The sequence below is a fragment of the Squalius cephalus genome, assembly GCF_949319135.1.
Source record: "Squalius cephalus genome assembly, chromosome: 11".
Lineage (NCBI taxonomy): Eukaryota > Metazoa > Chordata > Actinopteri > Cypriniformes > Leuciscidae > Squalius > Squalius cephalus.
Genome location: NC_137132.1, coordinates 37344032 through 37367823, shown reverse-complemented (window position 1 = coordinate 37367823; position 23792 = coordinate 37344032). Strand labels below are relative to the sequence as shown.

The following is a 23792-nucleotide window of genomic DNA, read 5'->3' as shown; positions in this document are numbered from 1 at the left end:
CCCGCCCGACCTTCACCAGTTCTGTGTCACCTGCCTGGGCCTCGCCCACGCCGAGGTGGCACTCACGGATGACACGTGCGCCCACTGCGCCGAGCTGCCAGTGCGCGCCCTCAGAGCCAGGAGAGAAGTGGCTCGGGCAACAGCGGGGATGAGGCCCACTGCCGCCAGCGAGCCACTGGTGGGCCCTCCCCTGCCCGAAGACGAGTTTGACGCTGTAAACTTCGCGGACGATAGCTCTCGCCCCCCCACCACGCCGATGCGAACTTCGCACTGGACGAGCCTGTGAAAAGTAAGCTGGACTCGTGGTTCCTCCAGTCGCGTCGCCGCCAGGCCTCATCGAGGAGAAGAACCCATAGACTGTAAAAAAATATGGACGTAATGTCTGTGACTTCACCCGTAGGTTTTTGAAGAGCATTTTTGAAGCCTAAAGTGGGCGGAGCAGGCCGTCGCCACCTTGCGTCACTCCCGGATAACAGAAAATGGGCAAAGAGGCGGGGCGTGAGTGGAGCTCAGGAGCCTGGCCATCTGAGATCACGCCCACCTAGCTCGACGTGATCGAGTTATCTCAGGCTGGGGAGGTAATGCTATAACGTTATGCTACTGACAGTACCAAGTCTGCGACTGCACAGGGCCTCGCGCTAAAGTGACAGTTGATGATGTAAGCCAATTAAAAGTTCCTATTTTTGCCCTTCGAAATATTATAATAGTTAAAAGACATGGCTACAAGTGAGACTGTGTATCGTGATTCTGTACTATTCTGCTAGTTGAAAATGTATTATGCAGTAACTTAATATTACTCTGAGAGTGTATGTGTGACTGATTTATGTGCATAACGTTACATGTCAGTCACTCTTTTTTTATAGTCTATGGTCTGTCAGCGCGGCATCGCTCGTCAAGTTCATAGAGAGCTTATTCAGTCCATTTTAAATTCTGATTTTGGCCGCCTCTCAAATGGGTTAAACCATAGATATATTGCCTATGAAGTTCAAGTAATGCGCTAGAAAATCCACGCTCATTCAAGGATGTGCATTTATAGCATGGACGGAGAAAGCACCGACACCTGCAGGATTTCATCTGACGGTACATAAGCATATTATAATCTATCTGTTCCGTGAGAGCAGAACGAACTTTAAAGGAGCTGTATGTAAGATTGTGGCCAAAACTGGTACTGCAATCACTTTCAAATTACTGTATAGAGCGGTGTATCCCCTCCCCCTCCCCCTGACTCGAGGTTGCCAGATAGGCTGCAGGATCCAGCAGGAACATAGGCTGCAGTTTGTAGCTGCAGCTGTGGTAACTAGAGCAGAGCTGGCAACCCGGATGCAGAAACACTACTGACTTCGTGATTGGTAGATAGATGGAGGGCGGCGCTTCAGGCCAAAACACAAGATGACAACATCAACATCAGTTGAGGGCTGCAACTTCACTTTTTAAATGACAATATCCTGGCCGTACTACTTTTGTCAGTGATATAAGTATTTGAAATGAACATGATTTCTTAATGTCTAGTGACATATCAGGGCCATTTTATGATTAATTGAAATACATTTCTTACATACAGCTCCTTTAAATATTAATCAACTAAACGGATGAGTTATAAAAAAATTCACCCCCCTCACAGTTGTTATGAAGGGCAAAATTAGCTGTATAGACCAAAGCCACATAGAGAACCAGGCTGTAAAGATGTTTTTTTCTGCTGTAAAGTTGGTAATTTTAACATGGAGGAGATACAGATTTGACTCACTCCTGCAGCCAGCCTCAAGTGGCCAGTCGATGAATTGCAGTTTAACTCAATTTCCGTGTTGGTTTCAAGAAAGAGACGGGGAGGTTGCCGTCTGGAAGAACCCTGTTCTTTCCAGACGTGCACGAGCACGTGGTGAAGTCGTGGGCTGCACCCCAATCGGCACGCACCCACTCTGCCACGCAGGCCATGTGCGCGCACGTGGACGGGGCGGAAGCCCACGGGTATGTGCGCATTCCCCCCGTCGAGGAGACTGTTGCCGCGCACCTGTGCCGGCCTTCCTCTGCATTGAGTTCGGACCGCAGCCTGCCTTCCAAGCTGTGCAGGTTCACGGCCCAACAAGCGGACAAAGCCTATGCTTCTGCAGGGGAGGCAGCTTCTGCTCTTCATGCCATGGCAGTACTCCAGGGGCCTCATGTACAAAGACTTGCGTTGAATTCATACTAAAACATTGCGTACGGACAAAGCTGTAAATGTGCGTGTCTCAATCTCTGCGTACAAAGGATCCCACACATATTCTCTTTGTACATCCCAATTAACGTAAAATTGAGCGCACATGCACGAGCACAACGCCCCAACCCAGTCTCCTCCCTTAATTAAATCAATTTAAATATGGTAATGAGTCCACTTTGGCAAAAGAAAGCAGTAAGAAAATGGCTAAAGCAAGCGACAAGAAACGAAACTTTACAGAAAGTGAATTGGAGGTGCTACTATTGGAGGTAGAAACGAGAAAAAATATTTTATTTGGAACTTTGTCCTCCGGAATTAATAACAAAAGGAAAAAATATGAGTGGGAGAGTTTGGCTGATGCCGTCAATGCGGTATTATTATTATTATATAAATTATATATATATATATATATATATATATATATATATATATATATATATATATAATATTTTATATTATATTTTATATTATATTTTATATTATATTTTATATTAATTCATATTTAATATTTTTATTTATATTATATTATATTATATTTGATATTATTTTATTTATAGACTAAGGGTTGTATCAATTTGCATATGCTTTTATATGTTCTTACTTAATTGCATAATTGATAGAATATTCCCTTAAGGCTCGTGTGACAATATACTGTATGTAAATTATTTTATAAATTGCCAATTAATAGTAATGCTTCCCACAGGTGGTGGTGCGATAGACTTGTAGAACAATTCTTTGTGTAATGTTTGCAACTTCACTTCATTGCCTGTAAGAGTCGCCAACGGACAAAAACAATGAGAAAAGTACGTAGGCACGTACACATTCTCGCGTTAATTTCACTGTTAGTACATCCGACCGTGAGCGTGAAAGCTGGTGTACGCACTGTTTTTGTGCGTACGCAAGATTGATACATAAGGCCCCTGGTGTTCCAAGCAAAACTGCTTCAATCCCTCGACGGCGGCGCAGCTGATGCTGACGTCATCAGGGATCTGCGTGCGGCAACTGATCTCGCGCTGATGGCTACTAAGCGCTCTGCTCAAGCCATCGTCCGTTCCATGGGGTTCATGGTCGTCCTTAACAGGTACCTATGGCTTACCTTAGCTGACCTGAAGTAGACAAGTATTTTTTATTGAATTTTCCAAACATTTAAACAACAGTCACATCAAATTAAAATGTTAATACAACATCTCAAACAAAATAAGAAAAAAAAAGCAAACAAAAAACCTACTAGGTGGGGGGTAAAGGGGGGAGGGGATTAAGCTTACACTTAGTGTTTGGGTTGAATCTATCTTCAAAATATGAAAGGAAAGGCCTCCAGACTTTAAAAAAATCTGTTGACAGAGCCTTGCATGGAATGTCTCAGTTTCTCTAACTTTAAATATGCACACGGTTGCCATCTTGCCACAGGGAGCTTGCTCACTCACAACATGATGCATGTACGTTTAAATAACCATAACTTGCTCAATTTTCTACCGATTTTCAAACGGTTTGGTTTGTTATAAATGTCAGAGATGTAGTTATGACACTGCATACATGTGAATAATTATAACAATGGACTTCCATATGAAAGAATTATAGCCACGTTAATAACGTTTGTAAGAAACCAAACCGTTTGTAAATCCGTCAAGATTTCAGCGAGATAAGAGGATTTGTGTGTGTGCTGATCACTCACCTTAATTCACAGCTTCCCTGTGACAAGATGGCCGCCAGTGATGCCTTTCGAGACTCCGCCTTAAGACATCTAGCCTTATATGGATATCTATGGACCCGCCTATATTAGGCACACATTACTAACGCACTCTTTAAAGGGTAACTAAACCTTAAACCAACTTTTTTTTTAATGATCTGTAAGACTGGGTCTTTGTTAATGCTGTTCATTGATTCAAGTAATTTTTTTGACATTTGTGTTTAAAGTGTTTTAATTCTACAAAATATGGTGTAACAACGTCTGAGTGCTGCCCTCTTCAGGTTGAACGGTGGCTACTGCAGTTGAATTTTCTTATTGAAAGTTGTGGTTCCCTCTGGGTGGAGTCAGGCTCTGAACAGGGGTTTAGTTACCCTTTAAATATGCGTCACTGGTAAACTTGCGTCACTGATGTGAGTGAGTGGAGGCGGGACCAATTAGCATATTCATAGATCCGCGTATACTAAATCAAGTAAGGGTGTCGAGTTACATTCAAGCTATTTTAATGCTTGAAGACATTTTTTTTCTTTCCCACAGGATTTACGTTTAAATATGTCATTTTGGTGATCAAAGATGAGTTTTATGGGATAAAATGTCTTTCTGCTCTTTGTTGGATTCGCTGAACATTCTACTGGCCAACATGTATGCAGTCTGGGATTCTGACAGTCTGACATTCTATCAACATGCCTTTAGACATCTTATACTCATGAGGAACTATTTCAGGTGTCACTTATCACATTCACATGTTTTGCATGTTGCAGGAGGCCAGTTCTTTCTTCCTGATGACCAACATGATCCTCACACCAAACCAAACACTGTCAAAATGTGCAGAGGTGAGACATGAAGAAAGTGTGCTCTCTCGTAATCTTTCCTCTTCTTTGAGCTTCCATTTAGACACAGGCACAAACACAACTAAAATTACACCTCAAAACAAATTCCGAATAATATATAACATTATATCAATGTCATTCAACTTATTGAATGACCATAAAAGATTTGGCTGTTAATTTATTTTAAAACTAAATCAACTTATTTGACATTTACCCGTCTTTGGCTTAGTATTACATTTATGAATTCTTTGTATTGCATTACTTGGTATTCATTTTAATTTCATTTAGTATCCAACCCTGAAATCCATTTGCACATCTGACATGAACTGCACCAAAGGCTTTAAATATGCTCGAGGGAATGGTATGGCTCAGTCTGTACACTGTATACAAAATATTACTTTTTGTGACTTGAAATCCAGGCAGTACTGACTATTTAGACATGCCTCTGTTTTAGGTGTTCAGACAGGTAGATGTGTCGATTTCTCAGACTCAGTGAAGACATGTGAGGTGCTGGCCTGGTGTCCTGTGGAGAAGAAAGTCGAACCTCCGAAGTAAAACTCCAACCACTCACCATCTCAAACTAAAAAAAATACACGTTGAAACTTATTTCTTAGTTTTAGATGTAAAGTTATTCATAATATTCATGTTTTTTGCCTTGATATTTCAGTCCAGCACTCCTGGCAGATGCTGAAAACTTCACGATACTCATAAAGAATAATATTCAATTCACCAAATTTAACTTCAACAAGTATGTTCATCTTTGTTCATCATCAAAGAGATCGTCTTTATCTAACACATATTTCAGCACCATTTTTTCTGTATTTTAACTACAAATGTGCAACAGAAGTGCTGCAAATCAAACATATAAATTTTACTTAATAAAGTGAGTTAATGTAGTGTTGCTTATTTCTTTATTTCTTGCAGAAGGAATATCCTACCAAACATGAGCCGCTCCTACTTGGCAAACTGTGTGTTCAACAGGAATACTGACCCTAACTGCCCAATTTTCAGAATCAAAGATATTTTTGAAGAGGCTCGAGAGGATTTTCAGACCATGGCAGTCTATGTCAGAAACTAATTTTATGTTTATTTGACATTGATCTTATCATGAATAAGCTTTAATCCCCTTATGATACTCTGTTGATGAATATGTGTTTTGTTGTTACACTGCTGTAGAACTGACTGACATCTTTGAGTGTTTTCTGTGCTCAGGGGGGAATAATGGCAGTGCAAATCCAGTGGGATTGTGACCTGGATACTGACTCGTGTGCTCCCCAGTACTCCTTCCGCAGAATAGACAAGAAGGACCCAGAAAGTAGTAAAACCCCAGTGCACAACTTACGGTAAAAGATGTTTATACTGTAACTATGTAGGGCAGTGGTGTAGTCTAGTTTTTTGTAGTGAGTATACTGTAATATCCCCGTGCAGAACGTGTAGAACAACTGCAGTCTCTTTTAGCTTTAATATTCATAGACACTAGTCCATATCGAGATTTGATTCATTGTACAGCCCTACTTTTGATTTATTCATTCAAAAATAGCCGAATTCCATGACGTTTCGTGACTGGATTCCGCGATTCGATCCGTCGCTTCGCAAACACAGACACGGTGAATTTATGAATTAAAGTGTGAAAGTTCTGACACAAAACGAAGTTGATACGTATCCTCACGCTTTTTTTAAGTGGGTATACGCAAATCCTTGTTTTTTTCTAGTGGGTATACGGCGTATAGCCTACCTGCGTATCACGTAGAATACACCACTGATGTAGGGCCTGTTCAGTCCTGTGCGTTCGGTCTTTTCAGTGTGGCAAAGTAATATAATTCCAATTAAACTTTTATCTGACTCCATTTTATCACAGCCTCAAATTTAGGTTAGAATGCCAATTAGTTATTGACCATTTATATAATAATTTATCTACACACTTGATTATTCTATTTAACTCTTTATTGAAATCACACTCACATTCGGATTCCTATAACACTTCGAGTCTCGCACCAGCCGGAGATACGGATCATATAATCACAAACTCGTCGGTCTTGGTCATTAGACAGAGGCAATTGACTTTAGATGTTACACCATGCTTGCTTATTTCTAATAGTGTGCTATTTAGTGCCCATAGATCTGTACACACTTAATAAGATGTCATGACCATTACCATATAAATAAGCTGACCAACTTTAGTTACCTTAACCCTTGTATGGTGTTCAGGTCTGTTGGACCCGTTTAAATTTTTTATCAAAAGAATAATGATACAATTAATTATTTTTTCAAACTGAGACTCATTGGCCTTGGCTCATTTTCTGTGAGGAATATATATCAGAACACATTTTCAATGAAAACACACTGTACACATTTATATTACACACAGGATGTTCGGGTCTACTGGACCCGGGGCTAATAAAAGTGTGGAAATTGTAGGTCCTGTGTACGTTTACTCTGTCCTCCTCCTGTCAGGGCCTGCTGTTAGTGTGTGTATGTTCTTGTATATGGTTTATGAGGACACAAATGTGTATAATGACATGGGTATTACAACGTAAACATGGTTTATGATGACATCTGTGTCCTCATACTAAAACATACTAAATGGTGTTTTTTGAAATTCAGTGTGAATTCTGTGATTGGTAGGTTTAGGGGTAGGGTTAGTGTAGGGGGACAGATTATACAGTTTGTACATTAGAAAAACCATTATGCCTATGGAGAGTGACCATACACCACATATCCAAGTGAGTGTGTGTGTGTGTGTGTGTGTGTGTGTGTGTGTGTGTGTGTGCATGTGTGTGTGTGTGTGTGTGTTTTGTGTGTGTCTGTGTGTGTGTTGTGGGTGTGTGTATGTGTGTGCATGAGTGTGTGTGTGTGTGTGTGTGTGTGTGTGTGTGTGTGTGTGTGTGTGTGTGTGTGCGTGCGTGTGAGAGAGAGATTGTGTGTAAGTGTGAAAGAGTGCAAGAGTGAGTTTTGTGTTTCTACTCCTGCCATTCCCACACGAGGTTGCAATTCTTAAATGTGATCTAACAAAGGTAAAGAGAAAATATTAACCATATATGCTGTTTATATTGCTTGTAATTGGGATGAAGTAAACATCTGTTGAGTATTTTAACATAACATTTTTGATTGTGTTGAATTAAAAACCCAAAAATGCAGCGGGTCCACCAGACCCACGAACACTGGCTGAGTAACTAAAATATGAACACCACACAAGGGTTAAAAGTGAAGTTTGTAATTTCTGCACTACAAACAGCACCAATCAGAATTCCAAAATTGTTTCCAAACAGGTTTCATCAAACAAATGCGTTCTATTGACCAACATGTATGCAGTCTGGGATAGTTACATTCTATCAACATGCCTTTAGACATCTTATACTCATGAGGGAGTATTTCAGGTGTCACTGATCACAATCACATGTTTTTGCATGTTGCAGGAGGACAGTTCTTGTGTTACTTCTATCTTCCAACATTGCTTCCAACATTTCGGAAGTGGAAGTCTATTGATCAGACAGTATTTTCGAATTCTCTTGTTTTCACTTTCAATGATCTGCACTTCACATCTTTGGAGGAGAAAGTCTCACAGCTGAATAACGCTCTTGCTGTTAATCTGGATACCTTTACTCCCCTGAGGTCACGCAAGGTTACTTTTGCACGCAATGCTCCATGGTATAATGACAATCTGCGCACTAAGAAGGCTGCCTGTCGGAAAATGGAGCGAAAATGGCATCTCACTGGCTTGAATGTTCATTATCTAGCCTGGAAGGGCCTTCTAAGTGACTACAGAGCATTTATTGAGATTGAAAGATCTTCGTATTTCTCTCAGACTATTGAAAACAATCAAGAAAACCCAAGACATTTGTTTCAAACTATAAATAGACTGCTTCAAGTTAAAGCTGTTACTACCATGCCTGTTTCTCAGCAGCTGTGTAACTCTTTTCTTCATTTCTTCAATTCAAAAATTGATAACGTACATAAATTTCTGTCTCATCTGTTTCTACTCCTTCATTCCACTGTCCACCTGGGTTCACTGGTACATTTCTAACCAACTTTCCTCTTCTTGATACTGAGACTCTTAAAAGGGAGGCATCTAGCATGAAATCTTCCACTTGCTTGCTTGATCCTATTCCCACATGCTTATTTAAATCATGTCCTGTGCCCGGCTGTTCTCGGTATTATGAACGACTCTTTGCAGACTGGGGATGTTCCAGCAGCATTAAAGATTGCTGCGGTAACTCCAGTACCTAAAAAAGAGAATGTATATGATTTTAATAATTATCGTCCTATTTCAAACCTTCCGTTTCTGGCAAAAATACTTGAGCGTATTGTTGCCTCTCATTTGTGTAACCATCTCAGGATTAATAACCTTTTTGAACCACTTCAGTCAGGTTTCCGTAAATTTCACAGTACTGAGACGGCCTTGGATAAAGTCACCAATGATTTGTTGATGGCTTCTGACTCTGGTGCAACATCTATTCTCATTCTTCTAGACTTAAGAGCCGCTTTTGACACTGTTGATCACAGTCTATTGCTTACACACCTTGAGAGAGTGTCTGGTGTGTCGGGGACAGTTTTAAAGTGGTTTAGATCCTATTTTGCAGACTGTTCCCAGTTCATCAATGGGTGACCATAGGTCTGAGATTAGCTCTGTTCTCACTGGTGTTCCTCAGGGGTCAGTTCTGGGCCCTTTACTTTTTAACATATATCTATCACTACTTGGCTATCTCTTGAGATCGCTCGGCCTCCATTATCATTTGTATGCCGACGATACACAGATTTATATACATTCAAAACCAGATGAGCGCCCCGACACTGATTTTCTTTCTGGCTGTATTACTGAAATAAAAACCTGGATGAGTAATAATTTCCTGTGTTTGAACAATGATAAAACTGAAGTTATGCTCATTGGTTCCAAAGCTGGTTCTTCGTCTTTGACTCTTGATGGCTCTGTCTTGGGTATCCAGAGTAAAATGAGGAACCTTGGAGTTATTTTTGATGCTAATCTTTCATTTGATTCTTTCATTCAGAGTACTGTTAAAACATCTTTCTTCCATCTTAGAAACATCGCTAGATTGCGGCCGATGTTAACTTTTCCTGTAGCTGAAAAACTGATAAATTCCTTCGTTGTCTCTCAGATAGACTATTGTAACGCCCTTTTAGCCGGAGTTTCTAAATCTACACTACACAAGCTTCAACATGTACAAAATTCTGCCGCCAGGATCTTAACTGGGTCCAGAATATGCAACCATATCATTCCGGTTTTGGAATCTTTGCATTGGCTTCCAGTCAGGTTCCGAATCGATTTCAAGATTATGATGCTCACATGCAAATCTTTGCACGGCCTGGCTCCAAATTATCTAGCAGAACTGTTGTACCCCTACACTCCTAATCGCAGATTGCACTCCTCACAATCGAGCATGCTGGTTGTTCCTAAAACTCGCTTAAAGTCTATGGGTGAAAGGGCTTTCTCTTTCTATGCACCTGTCCTTTGGAATTCTCTACCTCTTGAACTTAGGGAAGCTCAGACTTATGTGTCACATGCCTGTCCTGTCTTGTTATGCACATGGGTGTTTTGTTATTTTGGGCCATGTGCTCGTGTCTATTGTCTAGCCCCTCCCATCTTGTTATCTGATTATTGGTTAATTTGTCCCACCTGTTTGTCTCGTTACCCTCCTTTGTTTGTTCCCCTATTTAGCCTCCTTGTGTTTGTAGTCTTGTGCTGGAATGCACCGAAAGTTGGTTTGCCAACCGCCATAAAACACCAAACAATGAAGAAGAAGAAGAAGAAGAAGAAGAAGAAGAAGAAGAAGAAGAAGAAGAAGAAGAAGAAGAAGACTTGTGCTGGTTCGTTGTCCGTGTTTCTTGTTTCCTGGAGTTCCTGAGTTTTTGTGTTTGTATCGTACCTGCATGTCACTAATAAACTAACTCTGCATTTGTATCCTCGACTCTCGTTTACCATTCCGTGACAGAACGAACCAGCCAAGTATGTGGATACAGTGGAGTGAAATTTTTCCTCAGGGAGAGGGAGAAGGAGCCTCTATTTCCTTGCTGGAGTACTTTTCCAGATGCGCTCAAAGGACTTTGGAGGAGGAGAGTATCACGGCAGATGGCAGTCAGTGGAAGGGAAAGCCTTCGTCGCTGGTCCCGAAACGGAGGAGAGGTAGGAAGACTTCCTCCGTGCCTGTTCCGGTGGTCCCAGTTCCGGTGGTCCCGAGTTCGGTGGTCTCAGTTCCGGTGGTCCCGAGTAAGGTGGTCCCGAGTCCGGTGGTCCCAGTTCCGGTGGTCCCGAGTCCGGTGGTCCCAGTTCCGGTGGTCCCGTGTCTAGTGGTCCCAGTTCCGGTGGTCCCGAGTCCGGTGGTCCCAGTTCCAGTGGTCCCAGTCTCGGAGGTCCCTGTGCAGTCTGAGATAGACAGAGCAGCTGAGACTCTGTTGGATTACTTCGAAAAACTATACAAGATCCTAGAGTTTCCCAGAACTGTTCACGTCACATCTGCCGATCCAGAGATTGTCCACGTCACGTCTGCCCAGCCAGAGATTATTCACGTCACGTCTGCCCAGCCAGAGACTGTTCACGTCACGTCTGCCCAGCCAGAGACTCTTCACGTCACGTCTGCCCAGCCAGAGACTGTTCATGTCGCGTCTGCCCAGCCAGAGACTTTTCACGTCGCGTCTGCCCAGCCAGAGACTGTTCACGTCGCGTCTGCCCAGCCAGAGACTGTTCACGTCGCGTCTGCCCAGCCAGAGACTGTTCACCTCGCGTCTGCCCAGCCAGAGACTGTTCACGTCGCGTCTGCCCAGTCCGAGCCTGTTCACGTCACGCCTGCCGAGCCTGGGTCTTCGGACAAGATGGCCGCCGCCGAGAGTGTTCACGTCACGTTTGCCGAGCCTGTGTCTTCAGACAAGATGGCCGCCGCCGAGCCTGTTCATGTCACGCCTGCCGAGCCTGGGTCTTCGGACAAGATGGCATCCGCCGAGCCTGTTCACGTCACGCATGCCGAGCCTGTGTCCCCTGACAAAATGGCCGCAGTCGAGCCTGTGTTTGTTCCTGAGCCTGAGCCGGTGGTGTCTGTTCCTGAGCCTGAGCCGGTGGTGTCTGTTCCTGAGCCTGAGCCGGTGGTGTCTGTTCCTGTTCCTGAGCCGGTGGTGCCTGTTCCTGAGCCGGTGGTGCCTGTTCCTGGGCCGGTGGTATCTGTTCCTGAACCGGTGGTGTCTGAGCCGGTGGTGTCTGTTCCTGAGCTGGTGCCTGTTCCTTGGCCGCCCGAGGGGTGGTCTTCGCCCTGGCCGCCCGAGGGGTGGTCTCCGCCCTGGCCGCCCGATGGACTGTCGTCTCCGCCCTGGCCGCCCGATGGACTGTCGTCGCCGCCCTGGCCGCCCGATGGACTGTCGTCTCCGCCCTGGCCGCCAGATGGACTGTCTGCTCTGCCCTGGACTCCCAAACGTTGTGTGTCTCCCTGGCCTTCTGAACTGTCCATTCCCCTTGTCCCGCCCTGGTCTGTCCCTCCCGTCCCGCCCTGGTCTGTCCCTCCCGTCCCGCCCTGGTCTGTCCCTCCCAGCCCGCCCTGGTCTGTCTCTCCCGTCCCGCCCTGGTCTTATGGAGCGTCTGGTAGCCGCTCCGTAGGGAGGGCGTAATGTCACATGCCTGTCCTGTCTTGTTATGCACATGGGTGTTTTGTTATTTTGGGCCATGTGCTCGTGTCTATTGTCTAGCCCCTCCCATCTTGTTATCTGATTATTGGTTAATTTGTCCCACCTGTTTGTCTCGTTACCCTCCTTTGTTTGTTCCCCTATTTAGCCTCCTTGTGTTTGTAGTCTTGTGCTGGTTCGTTGTCCGTGTTTCTTGTTTCCTGGAGTTCCTGAGTTTTTGTGTTTGTATCGTACCTGCATGTCACTAATAAACTAACTCTGCATTTGTATCCTCGACTCTCGTTTACCATTCCGTGACATTATGCCATTTTTAAAGGTCAACTTAAGACATATTTTTTTAAACTTGCATTTACCTGTTGATGTGTTTCTTTTAACAATTGTTTATTGTGTGTACAGCGCTTTGAGAAGCTGCTTTTAAAGGCGCTTTATAAAATAAAGGTTATTATTTTTCTTTCTTTCCGACAAACTCGTCGGTCTTGGTCATTAGACAGGCAATTGACTTATACCTTTAGATGCCACACCATGCTTGCTTATTTCTAATAGTGTGCTATTTAGTGCTCGTAGATCTGTAAACACTCTTCTAAGAGACTTGTTTTCTTCTAAGAGACTAGGGCTGTGTATTGGCAAGAATCTGGCGATACGTATCACGATACATGGGTCACGATTCAATATATTGCAATATATTTCGATACTGTGCATAAGGCGATATATTGGGATTTTTTAAAAGTAAAATATATTAAAAATATTTTTAAAAAGACATGATGTGCATAAAAGTCAAAGAAGTTTACTTTAGGTAAACAATTCAGTACACAGAAAATCAAACTGCCAGTTTGGGATTGTGGTTCACAGGTTCTTAGTGAGCAAATTGTTATATGCTCAAGTAGGCCATAATAAAAGAAAATAGGTACATAGCCCCTGTCACAATACAAAACAACAACGTGAACTGGACGAAAATGAATGAAAGTGGATGAAAGTGAACAAAATGAATGTGTCATATTGAAATCAAGTTTTATGTGATAAAAGATTTTAAAAGAACTGGACGCGCGAATGAGGTGAACCGCGCCGCGCTAAACGCCTCGTGCCGCAGGACCTCTAGACGCGCGTAAACGCGTCTTTGCATTGACTTAACATTGAAATCACTCGCGCCAGATGCTCTATTCGAGTTTGGTGTGAACGATGCACACGATTACATTAAGAAATAGACAAGCTTTGTTTCCAAATGCACCAAGCAAAGATATCCTTTCAGTTGTATAAACTTTTATAAAACCAGCCAATATAATTACAATAAACACATCCAAAATGAAATATTTAACATATAGGCTATATAACAACTGCACAACGTCTAATTTGTAAACAAAATGATTTACGCACTAAATCCAGCATAAACTCCGGCACAATTTGCATATGTTTAAACTCTCAAGACAGACGTCACATCCCGAACCTCACAGCAATTGGCTGCCGACTGCGTTTTTCGCTTGATATTTGTATAAAGGAACTGCCCAACTTTTTGACGCTCTCGGTCGCTCTCAACGCTTTCTCCGGTCCGCTGTCAATCCTAAAATGTCCAGTGGACACGCACCGTTATAGGCGAGCCTGGCGAGGACACTAGTGGTGCGTCTCAGCATAGCTATCTAGTGGTAGGGATTTAAACAACATAAACGTGAACCACTGTCTTACGGTCTTACCATGAATATTTTTGGACGTAAAAAAAAAAAAAAAAAAATCGATATTGCGTTTTTGAAAATCGATACAGTATTGCAAAATAAAATATCACGATACTCAAGTGTATCGATTTTTTCTTACACCCCTATAAGAGACTTTATATAATCATGCCATAGTTTCCCATGTACACTTAGAATAATATTACATTTACATTTACATTTACATTTAGTCATTTAGCAGACGCTTTTATCCAAAGCGACTTACAAAGTAGGACTAGATTAAGCGAGTCATCATGAAGAGGCAAAAAACAAAAAGCAGCGCAAGAAGTGCTCAAGATACAAAGTTCAGGCATTATTCAGAGTAGCATAAGCCCGATAAGTGAGGTTTAGAGGGAAAGGGGAGGTGTTTTTTTTTTTTTTTTTTTTTTTTTTTTTTTTTTTTTTTATGAGGTTAAGTGCTCCCGGAAGAGATGGGTTTTCAGATGTTTTTTGAAGGTTGTCAGGGATTCTGCATTCCGGATGAGGGTGGGGAGAGCGTTCCACCAGCATGGAACTGTGAATGAGAATGTTCTGGAAAGTGATTTTGTGGCTTTCTGGGATGGAACCACGAGACGTCGCTCGTTGGCCGATCGTAGGCTTCTGGCAGGGATGTAGACTCGTAGGAGTGAGTGAAAGTAGGAGGGAGCTGAGTCTGTGATAGATCTGTAAGCAAGCGTCAATGCCTTGAACTTGATGCGAGCAGCGAGAGGTAGCCAGTGCAGTGAGCTGAACAGAGGAGTGACGTGGGCCCTCTTTGGCTCGTTGAAGACAAGACGGGCTGCAGCATTTTGGATCATCTGTAGAGGTTTAGTTGCACATGCTGGAAGTCCGGCCAGAAGAGCATTACAGTAGTCAAGCCTAGAAATGACCAGGGCCTGGACGAGAAGTTGTGTTGCATGCTCAGTTAGGAAAGGCCTGATCTTCCTGATGTTGTGCAGTGCAAACCTGCATGATCGAGCTGTCTTTGAAATGTGATCTGTGAAGGTCAGCTGGTCATCAAACGTTACTCCAAGATTTCTCACCGACTTTGATGGGGTGATTGATGATGACTCTAGCTGGATAGTGAAGTTGTGCTGTAGAGACGGATTGGCAGGGAGGACGAGAAGCTCAGTCTTTGCCAAGTTGAGCTGCAGGTGATGTTCCTTCATCCACGTCGAGATGTCTGCCAGGCAGCTTGAGATCCGTGCAGCTACTGTGGGATCATCTGGTTGAAACGAGAGGAAGAGCTGTGTGTCATCAGCATAGCAGTGGTAGGAGAAGCCGTGTGCTTGTATGATGTGTCCCAGTGATGTGGTGTAGATGGAGAAGAGGAGGGGACCAAGAACTGAACCCTGGGGAACCCCTGTGGTCAGTTGATGTGCTCTGGATACCTCGCCTCTCCATGCGACCTTGAAGGACCTACCTGTGAGATAGGACTCAAACCAGTGGAGTGAAGTTCCTGTGATGCCCAGTGCTGAGAGGCTGGACAGAAGGATTTGATGATTCACAGTGTCGAAGGCAGCAGACAGGTCCAGGAGGATGAGGACTGAGGATTTGGAAGCAGCTTTTGCGATCCGTAGGGCTTCTGTGACAGACAGTAATGCAGTCTCAGTAGAATGCCCAGTAGAATGCCTCAGTAGAATATTACAATAATACAAGGTTGAGGCTCACCCTATTTAGACTGGTCTAGCAACACTCTGTTGCTCTAAACGGAAATTTAATTATTAGCCCCTACATCCAATTTGTTAGGCGGAGCTCTAAAACTTCAGTCGGCCTGCCCCAGTGCTCCACCTATTCTGAGAGTGTACTTACACTAGACACGGTTGGTTGTCTTGTATCATGCCCTGGGGTGATTTCTCCCCCTCTTTCAGTTGCTTAGTCGGTATAGGGTCTAACATGTTGTTGATTTAGATGATTTAACAAGTTTAGACAATTCTTCCTCCCCTATAACAACGAATGAATGGAATTGTTCCTCAGGGACACTACAATGCACTGCCTGATGCAATACTGTAGTAGACGTTCGCATAGTTATAATTTTTTCCCTAATATTATCAATCTTGCAAGTAAAGAAGTTCATAAAGTCTTTTCTGCTATACTTTTTGGAAACTTCAGAATTAGCAGCTTTATTTCTCGTTAATTTAGCCACTGTATCAAATAAATACCTAGGGTTGTGTTTGTTTTCTTCTAAGAGACAAAAAAAAAAGCAGATCTAGCAGTTTTTAAGGCCTTTCTGTATGAAATCGTGCTCTCTTTCCACGAAATGCGAAAAAAGTCTAATTTTGTTTTCTTCCAGATACGCTCCATTTTTCCTCTTGCAACATTTCTTTAAATACTCAGACCAAGACAAAACATCAGTCGGCCGAGCTGTGGCACTTTCCGCTATAGACCGCCGTCCTACTTGCCCCAGCGTCAAGTGAGTGTGTGACTTGCAAGCACTCTCTGTGAGCACGTCTTGCCTTGATTTTCTGTAAAGTCATTCTCAAACCAAGACAGCTATGTACCTAAAATGCTCTCTACTCCATTTAGAGCACAGGTAATTACTCTCTCTTCCGGTTTCAGAGGACAGGCAAGATTTGCACTTAATCTGCCCTATTCAGGCCTTAAGATTATATATAGAGTGCTCTGCCCACTTCAGTTCAGGTAGGCTGAAGACCCATAGGTTCATGAAGTTTCACTGCGTGATTCAAAAAGGCTTCAGTATTCGGAGAAAAAGTAGTTTTCCCAAAGCATTTAGCGACACAATACTCATTCCTGTTATTTCAGGGAACCAAGGTTTTGTTAGTAACAAGTATGTTTCTTTCAGTCAAGACTCCTTGAGTTTGATGCTTTAATACATGATTTTATCTCATCTCGACTAGACTACTGCAACTCAATGTATATAGGTATTAGCCAATCCTATATAAATTGCTTACAAACAGTCCAAAACATAGCTGCTAGACTTCTGACTGGCACTCGCAAATATGAACACATCACCCCCGACTTACACTCTTTGCACTGTCAGTCTGTTTTAGAATAGAGTTTAAAATTTTACTCTTTGTTTTTAAGGTTTTAAATGGACTAGCACTAGGGGTGTAACGATACATCGATATGGATCGATGCATCGATATAACGTCTAACGATACGATGCATCGATTCCACACTTAAAATATCGATATGCACCTTTATTTTGACACTCTCCACATTATCACGACACGTAACATCCTTCCGCCAAAGCGCACATTTTCGTTTACTCACCAACCGCCTGTCGGTGTGTAACGTTAATCTCCTCATCTGAAAAAGACGCCTGACAAGACTGACCCCAGATAGCATGTAACCATTGAAACAATGTTGAGTCAGTGTTGATGCGTCAACGCTGATTACATTGAAATAACGTTAGAAAGTGATGTTGTTTTACCATCACTCTTGCACCCTCAGTTAATATTGAAATAATGTTCAGATTTCAACCACAAATCAATAGTGTTAATATTGCTTCAACATTAAAAAGTGATGTTGTTTCAACATAACTTTTGCACCCTCGGTTAATATTGAAATAATGTTCAGATTTCAATCACAAATCAATGGTGTTAATATTGCTTCAACATTACAAAGTGATGTTGTTTCAATGTCACTTTTGCACCCTCGGTTAATATTGAAATAATGTTCAGATTTCAATCACAATTCAATGGTGTTAATATTGCTTCAACATTACAAAGTGATGTTGTTTCAACATAACTTTTGCACCCTCGGTTAATATTGAAATAATGTTCAGATTTCAATCACAATTCAATGGTGTTAATATTGCTTCAACATTACAAAGTGATGTTGTTTCAATGTCACTTTTGCACCCTCAGTTAATGCTGAAGCAATGTTGAGATTTCAACCAAAAATCAACGGTAATAGTATTGATTCAACATTACAAAGTGATTTTTTATCAACATGACTTTTGCACCCTCAGTTAATGTTGAATCAACATTACACTATGATTGATTCTACATCACCAATGCTGAATCAATACTGAAATTAACACAAATAATCAATGGTAATATTGAATCAACGTTACACTAAGATGTTGAATCTACATCACTGCTATTGAATCAACACTGAAATTAACTAAAATAAATCAATGGTAATATTGTTGAATCAATGTTACACTATGATGTTGAATCTACATCACTGCTGTTGAATCAACACTGAAATTAACAGAAATAATCTTTGGTAATATGGTTTAATCAATGTTACAATGTGATGTTGATTCTAAATACATTTTGTTGAAACACTGAAAAGGAATGTCAACCAATGTTGCCATCTGATGTACTAAGTTAATGTTGAAACAACATTAATATTTCAACTACACTTCAATGATGCGTCAACAAATTCCTGACCAAAAATTTGGCAAAAACCTTTTAAAATATAAATGACACATTTCCAGCAGTTGAGTTAATTTATTTTATTCAATCAATCAATGACAAAAATATATTAAAAGATCATTCTTTAAAAAAAGAAAGGGGGAGAAATAGGACAAAAGCATTTCAACCTTTAAAAAAAAAATTGGCTTCAGAAGTCTGATGTCATAACTACAGCTGGTCCAACGGTTCAGGATTATAAAAACTTGTCATACATCAGGATACACGACTGCCTCTTTTCCTCTGGGTTCTCTGAAATCTGAAAAAGAAAGCATGATGTTACTCGAGAACAAGTCAATTCAGTTGCCACATTCAAGAATGTTAATATACTAAACACAATACGATTTGCTTTTTAAAAAAAGTTGCTGAACACAAAATATTCTAACTATGATTAAAGTATCGTTAAATTCTGATTATTTCTTTTTTTTTTTTTAAATCTATTAATGCTTCAATATAAAAAAAATCACTACGGCAGGGGTGTCCGATTTTATCTCCAGCCCTAATTAAACACACCTGAAGCAGCTAATCAAGCTAATCAAGGTCATTGGGATCAATGGAAACTTCCAGGCAGGTGTTGGATCTAAACTCATGACTTCATGAAGAGGAACAAACACCTATGGGCTATAGCCATTAACAATATCTCAGTTCAATTTCTGTGAAACTACATAGCATTCAAGTAACACGTTTATCTTGTAGAATAAAAGAACTTTGGGTTTTACAATGAAAATTTCTTTAAAGGGATGGTTCAGCCCAAAATGAAAATTCTGTCATCATTTACTCACCCTCAAGTTGTTCCAAACCTGTATGAGTTTCTTTCTTCTGTTGAACACAAAAGAAGATATTTTAAAGAATGTTGGTAACCAGAAAGTTGACGATGGCCATTGATTTCCATAGTAGAAAATAAATACCATGGAAGTCAATGGCTACCCTCAACTGTCTGGTTACCAACATTCTTCACTCTCTTCTTTTGAGTGCAGCAGAAGAAAGAAATTCATACAGGTTTGGAACAACTTGAGGATGAGTAAATAATGACAGAATTTTCATTTCGGGATGAACTATCCCTTTGAAGCTGCAGATTCACCTTATGTAGAACTTAATCTCTTCAAATATCACAAAATAAAATAGACATGTCAGTCACTTTCTTAATAAACAGAAGATGTTTTTTGTTATTGTGTTTCAGTGGAAATTTCTCAAATTTAATACAGATTCAGGAATATGAATGATTACCTGATTAAGCAGTGATAAGGCACAGGATATCATCAAGTCCCAGGTCAGGTGATTATGCTGTCGACAACAACTCGGTGTATAATTAATGTCAGCATTATCAGGAGGGGGTGCTTTCTATTTATTTATTGTCCATCTTCGTCGGCCTTCATTCCTACTAAAGGAGCAATGTGCTCTGCATGCAAGCACTGATGGATGCAAGACATGGGCTATGTTTGCAGTGTAACTTTCTTGCTCATGTTCATGTCTTCTGCACTTCAAGAAATGTGTTAAATGACGTTAGAACTTTATTCAGGAAATTCGTAATAAACTTTACTAACGTAATGTGCATTTTTTAAGTATGTAGATGCACCATTGTTTGAAACTGTGCTAGAGAAGTCATGTAAGTATGTCAGGTGCTTCAACAAACCAGACTTCTGTATAGGATGCACCTATGTTTTCTCTCTAATGAGGAAGCATTACACTACTGAGAAGTGCACATGAGAAGTGCACATGCAAAACCAAAATGGGCGTTTACCAATCAGTGGCCAATTTCAAACTACAATAAATGTTTTTCAACCATTTTTCAACAGACTTGCTAAACCACCCCACCCCTAAACCAAGCCCCCACTGGATTAGAGCAAATCAGGTAAAGCGGTTGAAAATGCCCATTGTGGTTTGAAAACGCCCCACTGATAGACAAACACCCACTAGTGTTCTGCAGAGATACCTGCCTGTATGATCTTGTGCTCATCAACTACAAATCACTGTTAGTTCAATGTCACTGTCTCCACCCATGTGTGCTGTTGGCTTTCATCAAAATTTCAATGCTGATCCAACACACTTTAAACACTGAAATGTCAATCTCAACCAAAATTATGGTTTGGATCAAAACTCAACATTGTATTAATGTTCCCATGCTATCTGTGCGATTTGTTTCAACACTTTACTTACTTGGAAAATTAATGTATGTTAGTAGATTTAGTAACAATAAATAAAATGCAAGTAAAAAGCATGCTAAAAACAGAAATACATTGTATGCACCATTGTTTGAAACTCGGAGAGCATGTCAAACACACAAGACTTCCGTATAGGATGCACCTTGTGTTTTCTCTCTAATAAGGAAGCATCAATTAACTACTGAGAAGCCCACATGCAAAACCAAAATGGGCGTATACCAATTAGTGCCAACTTTTAGTGCAAACTACAATTGGTTTTTCAAAAGACTTGCTAAAATCATGAGGGCCCACCCCTAAACCAAACCCCCAGTGTATTAGAACAAATGAGGTAACACCATTGAAAGTGCTCATAATGAACTGAAACGCCCCACTGATTGGGAAACACCCAGTAGTGTTTTGCACAGATACATGCCTGCAAGATCTTGTGCTCATAAACTAAGACTCACTGTTAGTTCAATGTCACTGTCTTCAACCATGTGTGCTGTTCCCTTTCATCAACATTTCAATGCTGATCCAACACACTTTAAACATTGAAATTTTGATGTCAACCAAAATGATGGTTTGGATCAAAACTCAATATTGAATCAATGTTACCATGCTGTCTGGGACTAAACCCTAAACAAGTTGTTTGTTTTTTTTTTCACAAAAGCCGGTATTGTCCGCTGTCAAGGCATCGCGAGTTCATGTTTTACAGCAGAAACAGACAAGCACTCGCACCCTTGTTGGTGAACACAACACGATAAGTCCGTTTTAGCGACTCAGCGCGCAGTATTCAGGTCAGATGTCACTTTGAAAAGACGGGCTGGCTAAGAGGAGTTTCGTCAAAGCAATTAACGTTATGAAGATTAACCGAGTGTTGTGTTATTTATCATAGCAATTACTTGGTTGTGTTTGACTCAGAAAGATGAAATGTGAATGTATCTGCTCTGCTAAAAAAAAAAAAAAAACTTAACATATAAGCATACTTTCAATTAACTTTAATTTTGTAATTTACCTGTATTTTTTAAGTTATTATTATTATTATTATTATTATTAATCAAAACAACCCAGCTGCAGTTTGATTGATATTACTTGGAATGCACAATAATAATAAAAAACATGATTTATGAGTAGGCCTACTTGCAAATAACCACTTCTGTTATAAATGTCCCATTTGGGAGAGGGTGTGCAATTTTCAAAGAGTTTAATTAAACGTTCATGTTATATATTTTGGTTGCTTTTGTGAGTTAATAAAAACGTAACTGGTTGTGTGAACATAATATCTAAATATCGATTAATCGATCGATATAGCCCTGAATCGAATCGAATCGAATCGTATCGTGGAATTTTTTGAAGTATCGAAAAATATCGTATCGCTGGCTGAGAGAATCGATATCGTATCGTATCGTGATGAACTGTCCGATTTACACCCCTAACTAGCACCTTCTTATCAGCTAGATGTTTAAAGTCACCGAAAAAATGTGACCAGGCTTTTGTCATAGCCGGCCCTAAACTGTGGAACAACCTACCACTCTCTATTAGAATAATCTAGTCAGAATCACATTTTAAAGGGATAGTTCACCCAAAAATGAAAATTCTGTCATCATTTACTCACCCTCAAGTTGTTTCAAACCTGTATGAATTTCTTTTATCTGCTGAACACAAAAGAAGATATTTTGAAAAATGTCTGTAACCAAACAGTTGATGGACCCCATTGACTTCCATAGTAGGATTTTCATTTTTGGGTGAACTATCCCTTTAAAGGTGCAGTGTGTGATTTTTAGCGGCATCTAGCGGTGAGGATTGTGAATTGCAAACAGTCAGTCACTCGCGGCCAATCCTTCAAATTTCAAACTCGAATGAGAAGCTACGGTGGCCGACATAGGATCGGAAGATGTCGTTGTCTGAGTCAGCAGAGAGTAGCAAGTCAAGCAATGAGGTTTCTTTATATTATATTTTATATTAAATTATATTTACTTAATTATTCAGTAAAACCACATGTTATTGCAATTGTTATTTTTACTTGTTCATCATTGTGTTAGTCTTTTATTCACTGACTTTACCATAGCCTGTTTCCATGCTAGTTAGAATAAGATAAGAGCTATGGATAAGAGCATCAAAGCAGCTAGGTAAGGGGAAATAGCTAACGTTACGATGTCCGAGGTGTCGTTCAGACAGCATGTTTTTCTCCACGTTTGCAGAGTCAGGGACAACATGAGTATTCTGCTGCATCTTTTTCTGCTGCTGCTCATTCAAGTTAGTGACGAAACGCGCTCTGTAGCGCTGTTTGTTCGCTGTCGGCTATGGTAGAAACATGACGTCACGATATGTCGACCTTCATAGAAGGGGGTGCCCACGGTTATGTAGATATAAATTACTCATTCTAAGGTAATACAAACATAACGGTTCATTAAGTAAGGTACACCACTGAAAACATAGTTATGGATCTTATATTGCATTTCTGTCAATAGATCCTCAGAAATATCACACATTGCACCTTGAAAGCAAAATTAAAAACCTCTCTTTGAGAAGGCTTATAATCAAATGGGGTTTGTCTAAACATCAATTGTGTGTTTGTGTCTTATTGTCATATTGTTTTTTGTCTTTTAGTTTTCTTTTAAATTATATTGTTCAGCGCAATGCTCAACCACTGTTGTTTTTGGGCTTTATAATTAAATTGAGATTGACTCAGTGACTCAGTGATAAGGATGCCCATGTTGAAGAGAGTTTAAAAGCTAATTTCCTTGTTAAAAAAAAAAGCTAAAGCTAAAGTACATTAAAAGCTAAAGTCCTTCGTTTTCTAAGAGTGTAGCCCTTTCTGAGTCTAGACAGCTTGGTTCCAGTCTAACAGTAACTAGTAAAGATGATTCTTCAGAAGAAGTGAACAAATGTTGCAAATAAATGGGTGTTTTTGTGTAATCTTTACAGATTTGCAAAATACTACAAGAACAGTGATGGCAAAGACACCAGGACCCTGATCAAGGGATATGGCATTCGTTTAGATGTTCTGGTTTATGGCAAGGTGAGTTTTCCAAATAAGGACAGTTCAACCTTTGTTAAAGACATTAAACTTAATATAATTCTCTTAGGGGTTAACAGTTTAGGACCCAAGGACCAGATGTTTGAAAGAAGATCCGGAGTCAGAATTATAAAAAATTGAAGAAAAGTTTTACTGAAGATAGTTTGCAGTTTCAGTTTCAGACTCACACAGGAGTTCGTAGGCTGCCCCGCTTACAGTTACAAAGATCACAGCAGTTATACC

General features: G+C 40.8%; 2 protein-coding genes across 2 annotated transcripts in view; both read left to right on the top strand.

The window, feature by feature from the left end:
• Positions 1-23792, top strand: part of dnajc30b (DnaJ (Hsp40) homolog, subfamily C, member 30b) — a 354582-nt gene that overhangs the window by 156339 nt on the left and 174451 nt on the right. The window lies entirely within an intron of this gene.
• Positions 1-23792, top strand: part of LOC307166603 (P2X purinoceptor 4a-like) — a 46487-nt gene that overhangs the window by 8357 nt on the left and 14338 nt on the right. Inside the window, exons 3-9 of the mRNA XM_079885064.1 lie at positions 4637-4708; positions 4994-5066; positions 5160-5256; positions 5373-5453; positions 5630-5771; positions 5918-6048; positions 23459-23552. Of these exons, the coding sequence (XP_079741190.1) occupies positions 4637-4708; positions 4994-5066; positions 5160-5256; positions 5373-5453; positions 5630-5771; positions 5918-6048; positions 23459-23552 (690 nt within the window). The remainder of the gene's footprint in view (positions 1-4636; positions 4709-4993; positions 5067-5159; positions 5257-5372; positions 5454-5629; positions 5772-5917; positions 6049-23458; positions 23553-23792) is intronic.